General features: G+C 41.2%; 1 protein-coding gene across 7 annotated transcripts in view; it reads right to left on the bottom strand.

Moving 5' to 3' along the window:
* The window catches only part of CDHR1 (cadherin related family member 1), a 70,248-nt gene that overhangs the window by 12,265 nt on the left and 45,467 nt on the right, over positions 1–12,516 (bottom strand). For all 7 annotated transcript variants that reach the window (XM_068139986.1, XM_068139984.1, XM_068139983.1 and 4 more), the window contains 4 exons: positions 9,707–9,859; positions 5,099–5,263; positions 2,832–2,899; positions 54–282 (listed from right to left, as the gene is read on the bottom strand). In XM_068139986.1, coding sequence (XP_067996087.1) covers positions 54–282; positions 2,832–2,899; positions 5,099–5,263; positions 9,707–9,859 — 615 coding nt within the window. The remainder of the gene's footprint in view (positions 1–53; positions 283–2,831; positions 2,900–5,098; positions 5,264–9,706; positions 9,860–12,516) is intronic.

The raw sequence follows: 12,516 nt of genomic DNA, 5'->3' as shown, positions 1-12,516 counted from the left end.
TTGCAGAGGTGAGGCTTTTCCAAAGCACTGTGTGACACCGTGTAGTCTCTCACCTCTATCTTTACTGGTGACCCGATGATCATTGTCTTTTCCTGGATGTTTTCATTGAACTCTGGAGAGTGGTCATTGACATCTAGCACAGTGATGAACACTTCAGCTAAGCTGTATTTCCCATCTGTGTCCTCTGCCTTCACATAGAAATTATACTTTGAGTTCACTTCAGCGTCTAACACAGCCCAGGGCTGGGTGTAAATTATACCTGTTGATGGGTGGATTAGGAACCTGGAAAAGAAGCAGGGAAAGAATTTCAGGGGTTTTGTTCATTTAATGTGTGTTTACAGCCCAGGGCAAAGGTGGGCTCTAAACACTGCTATACTGTGCTCAAAGATTGGTACTCTTCACCCATCTCCTCTCTGGCTTATGTTTCCAATCCATTCCCTTTACCTGCTCTTGCATAGTCCCTTTAGGCTTGAAAATGAGAGAACTATCAGTGACTGCTTTTCTATCTATTGTACATTAACCAATTTAGCTGCATTTTCTGTTGAAGCCTTTGTCCTCAGTAATTGCTCAGTGTGATGGCCTTCCCCAAGAGTGATTTCTTTCTATTAAATCATTAAGGAACTGCCTATGTTTTTTTTCCATTTTTAAGTACAACTTATTAGACCATGTCCTGCATAAATTAGGACTGATTGATATAATTTCAATAGCTAAGAGAAGCATGCTCTACATCATATTTAAGCTCTTCACTTCTCAGAATGGGTAAGAAAAATGGCTCCTCTCCAGTCTCCCTAAGTGCACAGCAAATTATCTCCTCCAAAAATAATCACTTTTCCATAGACTGGCACTGCGATGGAGTGGGTGTTCAGATTTATCTGTAGCAAGTTCAGTTCCACACATTCGTAACTACTGTGGCGCTGTCAAAAGTGTCAGCCAAAAGCTTGGATTTATAAAGATCCCAACATGGTATATTTTAAAAATGGACTGCCAGCGCAGGCTCCAAGCAGTAGGGTTTTTAACAGGTGAAAGGTTTTATATACCCTTTAATTAATGTACAGGATAACAAAATATTTTCTGGATTCCAACTGTGAGTGCAATTGAGAATGATTATAGAAGGGGCACTTAATAATCCAAAATCTTCAGTTGTTTTCATTACCTGGTTAAGTACAAATCTTGATGAAAGCCAAGGCCTGGAGAGGGAAAGAGCCCTGCAAACTCTTGGTAGGAGACAGTGCCTGTGCTCAGCACCCAACCCAGACTAGCCATGTGGAGGGGCCTCTCACTGACCCCCATTTTTGTGGAAGAATAGAAGTAGTAAGATGTGAAACAATTACAGCAGTGTACCCCATTTGCACTGGCACCTTGGATGTAGGATTACCAACATAATGGTTTTATCTTCAGCAGTTAACACTACTCTTACTCCAGCACAACTCATCTTTCTGCCAATACGATTCTATATCCACTGATGTAACCCAAGAAATGGGAAAAAAAATCACACCTCTTAACTGAAACTCTGATATCTGCATCAAACTGTATGATCAGATGTTCCTAGATCTGGGCTAGGAAATCAATCTAGTCTTGCAGAGCCATGCCATTCTGGCACAAGAGAAAACTAAATCACATCTAAGACATAAAGAAAAAAAGTCTGCACATTTTAATGTCCTCACTGAACAGTGTGAGAACTGACAACATCCCTATAACTCCAGTCAAAATACAATTATGCTCACATTTTTTTCTATCACCTTCATCAACAACCTTCACAAGCTTCTTTGCACTAGCTGCTACATTCTAAACCTAAGAGGTCTGCCTGCACAACATGACATTTACCTGCTTGCCTCTACACAGTTAGCTGTTAGCTTAAAGACTTAGAGAAGAGCTCAAAATAATCCATCTTGGAAATGCTCCCATATGTTTATCTGTGTGGCTACAGAGATTTTGGACTTTGATTGTGTCTCCTAAATGGTTTTCACCTTAACAAGAAGGGTTTAACCTTCAACTGCAGGTGTATAACGTATGGAGAAAAATGGATTCTGGAGATGAGTGCCTGAAAGCTCATGCATGTCCAACACTCTGCCCTGCAGACCCACAATGCCCAGAAGTTGCAGGTTCCAGCAGCAATATCTGTGATGGCCAGTGATGCTAGCCAAGACTGGAAACCCCCAACCAACGGGCCAGGGCAACTGATCAGACGGAAGCAATATGGGAGAAAATAGTGTCTTAGGTTGTTCTTCCTCCAGCACCGTCCACAAAGACAAAGAGAGCGAGTGAGGCATCATTACAAAATTAAGTAAGCATCATATTTCCCTTCTCTTCTGATGCAGTACTACTAGGTTTAAACATATAAAATGCTTTGACCACAAATGCTGCTGGCTTCCAAAGTTAAAGTTTATATTTTCAAAAGCTCAAAAGCTTTGTTGTCTTTATTTTGACAGGAGTTGAAACAACTATTTATACAAATACATGGAAAGGGGAAAGAACAGAAGATATTCCCCACCCCCCACCCCAGAACTGACTTTCCAGAACTAGACCAAAACATCCTCTTTCTCTTGCAAACACTTTTCAAATGATGATTGAACAGATCCCGTGTATTGGTACATCAGCTGCCTTATGCCTCTTTGGGGCCTTGTGGATAAAATGCCATGGGTTCATGAAGCAGATGTTTAATGATCACACTAGTTTTTCTGCTGTTGGTTTTACAGAACTCACAAGGAACATGGCATAAGTGTCCTTGAAACGAGTAGGTCAAGAAGCAGCTTATTATTATTGTTAAATAACTAAACTCTGCTTAGAAGTTTTTTTGGTTTTTTTATGTGGTGTTTTTTTTTTTTACTTACAGATCTGCTCCTGTTCCGTAGATAGAATATTTGACTTCTCCCCAAAGCCCTGAATCTGGATCTGTAGCCTTAAGAAAAGAAAAGAAGAGTCGCCCGTTACTAAACTGCAAAAATTAACGTTTCATTTTTAACAACAGGCCATGCAAAACCCCAAATTATTTTCCCACTTTTTGCTATCACATTTTTTGTGGAAAATCACATTAACAAATGTGTTTCTAGAAAACTACAAAATCGAACAGAAGGAAACGTCACTGGCTGCCCAGGGAAGCTGCCAGGCGGCTGCCTGTCTCCTGGCCAGGCTGGTGCCCAGAGACTCTAGCAGAGAGAAAGCCACTAGATGGCTCCATCTGTTGACATTTAACACATCCTGCCTTTGAGAGAGTTGAAGCGGGTCGTGGTGACACCAACAGACTGCCAGCACTCCAGCCTTCTCAATTATCAGTTATATATTAACATATACTCCTCAGACAAAATTATTTACTTTTGATAGAGTATTTTTAGAGTCTCAGCTTGTTTCATTTATTCAGTTTAAAGTAATGCATAACAACTCTTTCAACCTGTTATACACGGTATTTCAGCTTTGTTCATATTTTAATCACTGTTGTGCCCATGTGACATTTAGTGATGCAGATACTACACCAGATGATATTTTTGGTCTGGACTCTTGTTGGCTTTTTTCCTTAGCTCAGGATTAGGAAAGCTATTGATTTGATAGCAGCTATTTCCATAAGCTCCCGCTTCTCTGATAGCTCTGAGGAGGTGTTATATTAAACTCTTCTATCTGGCCATTAAAATTCATGACAGCAGTGGTTGATTCATTCATTTTCCTGTTTAAATATTTGAAAACTGTAACAACACCTTTGATTCCTGCATGGTTAAGATAACACACCTGCAGCCCTACTGATAGGTGTCTTTTGGTTCTTTGACATGAGTTTGTCGGCCTGTCTCACTCCATAATTTTGACCTCAGTCTACTTTCGGACTGCCTAATTTTTCCTAAAACATTTGAACACCTGGGAATTCTGCCAGGATTGCCATCCTGAGTACTTGAGGTATCTCAGTTTGTCAAGTGTATTTGTGAATCTGGGTCAAGTACTAAGCCAGTTGACAGCATGTGACAGCAAATTTTAAGGAGATTCCTCAGCTATGCTGTCCTATGTACTTTGGCTCAGAGTTTTGCAAACTTTAATTTTTATTTTTTTTCTTTGCTGTTCACCCCCAAATTTTTTTTACTTCCTCTTGCTGTAAAGATGGTGATGTTTAGGAGTCACTGTTTTCCACAGCTTTCCCTATTGTTTCCGCTAATAACCTTTCCTGTTTTGTTTATGTTCCACTAATTCTTTCATTCTTCCATCCATAAAGTTTGCCTTCATCACATTATTATTCTGATTATTTAATTTTCTTTCCTACTTGCAGCCAGCATGTGCTGGATGTCTCTGGCCAATTGCCTACATCATCCTTACCCATAAGGTCCCTGCAAGGTGACCTGTATCACCCACCAAGCCCCACATGCCCAGCCACATTCTCACTTTGTGGCATGAGATACTTCCAGTCCCAACAGCTGCATTAAAGAGACAGTTCACATCTCTGGCTGGAATTGCTTCTCCAGCAGACAGGACTCATGTAATACCCTGACCTTCTTTCTATGAAAATGTGAGAGACTTGAAAATCTGTAGGCATCTTTTACCCACTGTAATTAGAGACTTATGTGGGGATCTTTCTTTCCTAGCTCTAAGCATTTCATTAACTGTCTAATTATGAATTTAGCAGCCAGATTCCTCCCATAAGGAAGAGACTAATACCTACTAAGCAGCCATCTTGTTTTCTTTTTACTTATTCTTATGCAAGCAAATCCAGTAAATCCAATTCCACTTAGTCATAACTGAATCTTCCTGCTGGACACTGATTGGACTAGGGCTTTCTTAGTACTCAGAGATCATGAGATTTGTCAAAAAAGCAGATGGTCTTTAAGTCAAAACCGAAGTACATTTGTTGTTCTGAAAAATGATTGAATGATTGCCTACAACTTTATTTTTTTTCAGAAGTCTTGGTTTGTTTTGTTTGTTTATTTGTTTTGGGGTTATTTTTTAGCTTTTATTGAGTTATTTATTTTATTAGTATTATTCTGTAAAGGAACTGGAATTCAGTCCAGAAGCTAAACAGTGAGTAAGATTTGCTACTTGCCTCTGCCCACTCTTTCTAAGGCACTTGGACTGTCTTCACACACACCTAGAAAGCAGGGCGTTTCTTGAGATGAATGAAACTTACCGTAACAGCCACTACGTTTGAGCCCCCCGGGGAGTTCTCAGGGATCCTGGCAATGTAGTAGTCGGAGGAGAACTTTGGGACATTGTCATTGGTATCCAGCAAGTGTATCACTACGTCAGCTGTTGAGCTGAATTTCTCTGGTGTGTTCACCTCTATTGCAAGAAGCTAAGAAGAGAAAACCAGGAAATTACTCCAAAGTAGCTACTATTACCTCTTAAAGGACCTTCTTTCTACTACTCATGGCACATTGACACATTCTAGCCTGGCAGGACCAGACAGCTCAAAACCAGGGAGATGATGAGCTCTGGTAGGTTTGTTTGTGCATGCTTGCAACGGGCAATCAAGATGTGGAAAAAGGACTCAAAACCTGCATATACATATTGGAATTCATGTGACAGATGTGATCAGTCATAACTAAGCAACACAGCTTGAAAAGCTGCAACAGAAGCAAGTAAACACCTGTCCCTGGGCAGTTCCTAGAACTTAGAGAAACATATACACTGAATAATTTTGAGTAATATAAGTTGAGTCATGGCCATTTGCAGAGGAAGTATGAATTCTTCATTGGGGAAGAAGTCAGGGCAATAAATTGCACTGAAGAGGGTAAAGAGGTGAGAGAATTGGTACCCTGGGATGTTTGGAAGCAGCAGTTCCTGCATCCCAAATGCATGACAGACAGAGATCAGGCATGTATAACAGAATCCCATTTCACAAGGTCTGCGAGATCTTCTACCACCAGACTTCTTGGGACTCTGCCTTGACTATCAGATGCTGATTGGGATTTTTCAGATGCCTACTGGGATTTTAAATTGCCTCACTGCCTCTGAGAAAGTACAGAGAGCCCTGGCATAACATTCTCATAACTGCTCATCTGAAAGGGCAAGCAGCCACAACAGCAAGACTAGAGATGAAGAGAAACCAGCAGCATAGATGTTCTGGATGGCTGTCAGTAGAGTTTAACATTAGTGCATGCCTATCTCATCTGTCAGCTGAAGGATGGCATTGATGGGGTAGCAAGTTGGTTTCTGACATTGCCTCCTAATGCACAGCTAATGGATGCAGCCTAGAGCAGCCACCACAGAGAAGGAAGAGGATAAACCAAGCATCTGGTGTGTGACAGTTCTTCATAGGCAGCAGGGAGCTCTCAGATTCCCGTATGGGAACAGACCTGAGTAAGTATTTGTTGAGTCACCTCCAAAGCCTCAAGCAAGCACTTTTCCACAGGACTTCGTCTCCTTAGCACCAGATGTTTTCTCTCTTAGTCTAACACAAAATAGCAGCAGTGTTTCTACTGTGTCTCCTCCTCTGTAGATTAGGGGAGTGTCAGTAAAAAGCCTGAGCTGGTAAAGCAGCAAGCCTATTGCTCATGCTCTGAGCAAGAAAGAGCAGTTTCAGCAACAGGTACTAAGATACACATACCCTTTGCAGACTCTGGCCTAGGCATCTAGTCCTCGATGGGTGTCTGCACCACACAGAATCAGCACTAGGACATCAGTATTGGTCTCTGTAGGGGCTGAATTCAAATGACTAACACAATGACCAAGGGTCAGCCATTTAGTTTTCATGCCTGGGTAGATGCCTGATTAATACAAAGCAGTAGGACTCTAGAAACCTACTGAAGACAGCATGTCACTAATAGACTAGTAAGCAGGACATTTAATTGAGGTATCAGAGACTCAGCTGAAAAAAATCTATTTGGTTGGGTTTTAATTCTCAGTAGACATATGTTCCTGGAGCTTCATCAAAGAGGGTGAGTGTCTAAGAGAGCTTTGAGTTCTGGAAGGTGGAGGAAGGCTGCCAAAGAGTCTCTTGTTCTGTTGGTGCAGCACCTTGCTGAGTCTGAGGGCTGTGGGAGCTCATCCTTCCTGTGCCACTTACCAGGTGCTCAGCCTCTCCTGCCCTGTCACAGTTCCCCAAGGGACAGGTAGTGCATGGTGCAGCTCCATGGGGCACATAATCTGTTCAAATCCCTGCTCTGCTCAATTCAAACAAATTTAAATCACCTAGAGATGACAGGGTTTGGGGAGGTGGGGAGAAATTAAAGTAAACAGGGAAAAGGCTTAGCATCATCTCCTGGATCTGTTCCTGCTAAATGAACATTTATAATGGTTGGAAATAAATGCTGAAGGAACTCCTGAAGAAACCAGTCTTGAAGGACTGCTAGTACCGATTATACATCTCCTCTAAAAGGGGACTGTGGTCAATGGGTCTCTCTGCTAGCTTTTGTGTTTGGAGTCTCAGATGGTGTTACAGCAAAATAAATTTTTGAAGAGAGAGTCATACAGCTATCAGAAAAAAATCTGCTCATGAGCAATCTCAGCTTCAAAAGAAGTAGAAAGAAAAAAATCATATTGCTTATCATGCACATGGAGCTGTAACTAAATTATAACATTTGCAGTGAAATAGTCTTTGCTGATGGAATCAGCCCATCTTAGCACACTTGATGAAAGCTTAGTGTTTTTACTTTGTTTTCTATATTCAATTTTTATTTCCTCTCCTTTTAGCAGCCATAGTCCAGTTATGTCAACATGCTGACAGCATTTTCATTCAAAGAGGGCTTTTTGTCAGCTTACTTGCCAGCAATGTCTTATGCAGAGCTGCACTTGGTTTATGCAGAGAAAGAATAAAATAGTGTTCTATTACTTCACAGGATTATGTATCCACAATTAACAGAAGTTCCAGAACAGCAATGTGAGATGTAGTCATAAGAGTGTCAGGTAAATATTTAAAACAGCTTTGTTTTGGCAACTGAAGCCCTATCTGGTTCTGGTCTATGGAATGCAGAATGTGCAGGTTATGTTCCAAGTGGGATGTACTCTAAGCTGAAGGAGATGGAGACAGGAGGTATGACCCACAAAAGTCCATGAGCAGGTGGGACAGCAATAGGCAGAGGTCAGACTGGAGGACTATGAATTGCCACAGCTACAACAGCTGGGAAACACTTTAGCTCTTGGACAGCTGAAAATGAAGGCGGTCCCAGCTACATTTAAGAGCCAGCCCTAGATGTAAGAGATAATTTTTTTTCCAGTGCATCTCCCAGTTAAATTAGCTTTAATTCCTCTCTGGCATTTTACTGTTCAATAACAAAACAGAGGAGAGGGAATCATTGCTTACAGAAAAATCCACACCAAAAACAGCTTCTCAAAGCTGCTGTGGGATAAAGGTTAAATAGAAATAAGAATATATATAATCCAAAATTCTAACCAGAATGACTGGATTGGCAACTAAAACTGTGCAGGAAGCAATGTGAACTTTTCAGGGAAATGCGGACAGCAGTGAGGTCTTTACAAAGTATTTGCTGCCGTAAATTACTACCATATCATCGAGCTGCACCTTCTCTATTTGGAATCTAAGCAAAGGAGCAAAGGTTCCACATTTTTAGCAATGCCTTATGGTCTTTCTCCATCAAAAAAACCCCAAACAAACAAACAAACAAACAAAAAAAACCTGCTTTAGCTTTTAATTTTTCCTGGTAATTAATTCTTTTGGTGGTCATGGTAGTCACATTAAATACTCTGATTTCTACTAGTGTTCATGAAAAGGTCAAGTGTAACTTCTTTACTGGGCTTTCAGTAGTTTTACCTGAATAACTGTGTGCTTATTACAATTAGTTTTAGTAGCACTTTACAGTCCTTTCAGAATCTTCCATTTTAATGAAGTAATGATGCCTCATATTTTTGTAGCGTCTATATCTAAGTTCTAAAGCTCAAAATTACTAAGGAACCTCACAAGAAGAGACATGAAGCATGCTGCTATGAAACATGCAAAGTACACAAAGCAAACTGTGTAGCAAGGGTGAGAACAAAATCCAGAAAGTTGCCTCTAGACTGTGGGAAAAATGCCACTTTTGTACAAAATCAAAACTATCAAATGTTAATTCCCAGCTAGATGGTTTTGGTAACTTTAGAAAACATTTTTATTTTTAATGATTACAGGGATTGTCTACACTATTTTTCCAGTCAGAACCAAACCAGCTATCCTCATGCTTAGAGGCAGCTGAGACAAAACTTAGTTATCTTGCTCAGGAGCCGATGAATCCACCATGAAAGGGGATAATGAAAGAGTCTGACTTTTGCATGAAAGCTGGTTCTTGTTTGGCTGGCTTAGAGTGTGAGTGAGATAGCCTCAGGTCAGCCTGCAAAAGGCTATATGGGCAGAACACTAACAAAGGCTGTGACCAGTTTTTGGAAATTATCTTTCAGTCATCTGGAATCTGCAGCCTGCCAACATGCAAAAGTATGATCATGAACCAAATCACTTAGGACTAAGCAGGTAAAATTCTAGCTCCACAGAAATTAGGATTTCATTCTGGGAATTTATCAATCTAAGAGCAGAAATCCCTTAGGCTTTAGTATAGAATGATTCAACATGTGCAGTTTCCACAGAGAGGTAATAGTATTTTTTACCTACTGGACGTAATCAGACCACATATGCATCTGTTAAACATTTGGAAGAAGAAGAAATTTGTTTCCCTGACATGGAATATACCATCATTGACAATGCATCAGACAGTTCCAGGTGGATTAAGAAGCTAAAACCCATCAGATACATAAGCCATCATATGCATATCATATACATAGGCGAAGAGGACTCAGAAAGTAGAAGTACCTTGAAGGTTAACACCTTGAATTTTTCGTAGTCAATAGCAGCAGAATTTTCCACTATTATTGTAACCTGAGCCTCATTCAGGACAGTTTGGGGAACCACTCGGAAGATACCACCAGGTCCAACAAGACGGAGGTTGAATTTAGCATTGGCTCCCTGTGAATAAAAGCAGATATGGCATTGTTTTCAGTTAGTTATGCATTTCTTACAGACTAGATTGTCTCTGTTTCTTCACACTGTATAAAATTAGAATGAGTCTTACTGCTTAGAGCCCTCTGCTCTCCATCCTCCCTGGCAAGAGATTGCTAAGAAGCTTAGTTATATAATCCCTCTAGCCCTGGTCATAAGATGGACACAGATTTCCTTAAAATAGATTGACAAGCTTGGTTATTCTTTCAGTCACAATGGGAAAACCCTGCAGTAAGACTGGCTAAGAGAGAGACTTCTGTGGCAAGCCTGAGGCGTGAAGTTTTATGCCACACACTGTGAGCTAGTTCAGGTGACAAAGATGACACCAGGTGCACACTGGCAGGCAAGTGCTGCTTCCTCTTGGTTCCTGCCAAGGAAGGACAACTGAACTGCCTGAGTCAGCACAGCGGATCCCTCAAAAACCTGTCTTTTGTCCTAAAAGCTCACTGCCTGGAATGATCAAGCAGGTCCATGAAGATATGCAGTTTCCAAAGAGAAGTGGTACTCCACTGTTTGCACTGACTGGATTAAACTAGCCCATAATTATAGCCACTAAATCTTTTGGAAGTTGATGTTCTTGGGGGGAGAGAGGGGATCCACCTGTGCAGAAGAAAATCTGACACACATTTGACAGCTCCAGGTGAAGTGAGAAGCCAAATACCATGATATAGATAAACCTTCTAGCCATTGAAGACATGGGAAGCAGTGATATCTAAAAGGTTACCACCACTTGCATGCAAGTAGGGAAGAGTGAGCCAGAGCTAGCCGGCCAGACCTTCTTTTAAAACTAAATGGAGCATGGAAGGGAAAAGATGAAATGGAGTTTCTCATATTCCTGCCATACAGGGGAGGTGGAAAACTGAGCTGAGCCCACTTCACCCACACTCTGAGTTCACAAATTTCTCAAACAATGTCATGTTTACACTGTGGTGAGCCAGCCAAATTAACAGCCTGGCTGGTGTCACCTTCTCCTCCTAGCATGAATCTCAAGATGAAGAATTTCTAATAATGGATTTCAAACAGGATAACTCTACTTTCAGCTCTATCCCTGGAAGGCTTGTTGTGAGCAGCTCTTGTTACAACCATAGCTCATGTCATGAGGAGAAGCATTCAGTGGTAGTTGCCCGGGGATCACAGAATGATCTTGGATCCAAACTCAATGTTTTGGTCATACAAAACCTCACAGCTATGGAGAGGAGAACAGGCTCTCTTTTGGTGGGTAATAAAGCCAAACACACAAAGACATTGCTGCTGGACTATGGAAAATAGTGCTGATGGGGAAAATAAACCAGCCAACCATAACAAGTCCTCTGCACTGAGGACTGTAGATGGCTGGAGGAATGGTGGCATGGGGCAGGGAGACAGCTGTCTCGCTCCAAAAGCTGTGTGATTTCTGACAGTGATGTCCACAGCAGATATCCTTGGAGCAAGTCATGCTGCTGCATGTCTTCAAGTGGACAGCCATGGGACACAGGAATGACTGAAGGAACTATAGCACTGGGCCCTAAGCTATGTCTGTCACATGGAGAGGGCCGGGGGAGAAATGTATGCATAATGTTCTTGCAAGTGATCCATTATACTGTAGTCCTCAGATAGACCTTGCCCATAGCTTTCTCCTCCTCACCTACTACCATCCACTCCCCCAGAAGTCACCAGTGGCTGTGACAGAAACAGACATATGTTTAATTTACTTCTCTTGAGCTGAAGGGAAAACATGGCATTCTATGTCATAAAACAGAAGCAACCCAATGCCCTTAGAGTGATATCTTAATGCTGTACTAGGAAGCTTCTTGAGAAATCTATGCAGTGTATTTAGCAATGTTTTCTGCTTATTTTATAGCCAAACCTGCAGCCTGAATATTTTGTCAGCCTACATATACTACATATATATATTTTGTCTTTCAATGGAAGAGATGGTTTTGCTTCTTTCCTTCCGCAGCAACATCCCTCGTGACAACAGCAGGATAGATGGAGCACTGTTTTGAAAGCAGTCATTTATCTGCTTGCTGCAGAGCAGCAGGAGGGAGGAGGAAGAAGCTAGTGGGTTTGATAAAGTACAGTACACTCAAAACAGCACAATACAGAGCTCTTACATACAGAGTTATATAAGAGCACTCTTTCCAATAGAAATACACTTCTCGGATGCATTAAGCTTTTCTCTTGTCACTACCTAACTCCAGGCTAACTCACATGGATGCCATTCTTACAGCATTTAGCTTAGCCATCCCTATAGCAACCATCACCATAGTATCTATGAGCCTCACAGGTCAGTTAGATCACAGGCTGAGATCCATGGAATTTTACGGCGTTTTTTTTGGGTTAGAGTTAGAGTTGGCTCTGGCATACTTTTTAAAGGTTACCTAAAACTACTGTTCCAATGGGAATGGTTTATCAGAGCATCCACTGCAGACTCTGGCTGTAACATAGAGATCAGAAGGACAATATCTTGTAATAAAACCAATGTAAGGCTACAAACTGCATTATTTCCAGGGATTGAGAAGAATCAGATAGCAATTGCACTTGAAGTTATGAAATTGATTTGCAACTAGGTAAATCTCCAAAGGGAGTAAATTCTTGGACATTAGACTGACAACAAATGAATGCAAATAGTAGTTAGGGGAAGT

Source organism: Melanerpes formicivorus, unplaced genomic scaffold, assembly GCF_026170545.1.
Source record: "Melanerpes formicivorus ecotype bairdi unplaced genomic scaffold, bMelFor1.0.p_v2 SCAF_6, whole genome shotgun sequence".
Lineage (NCBI taxonomy): Eukaryota > Metazoa > Chordata > Aves > Piciformes > Picidae > Melanerpes > Melanerpes formicivorus.
Note: the sequence above shows the minus strand (reverse complement) of the source record. Positions and strands in the feature narration are given on the sequence as shown.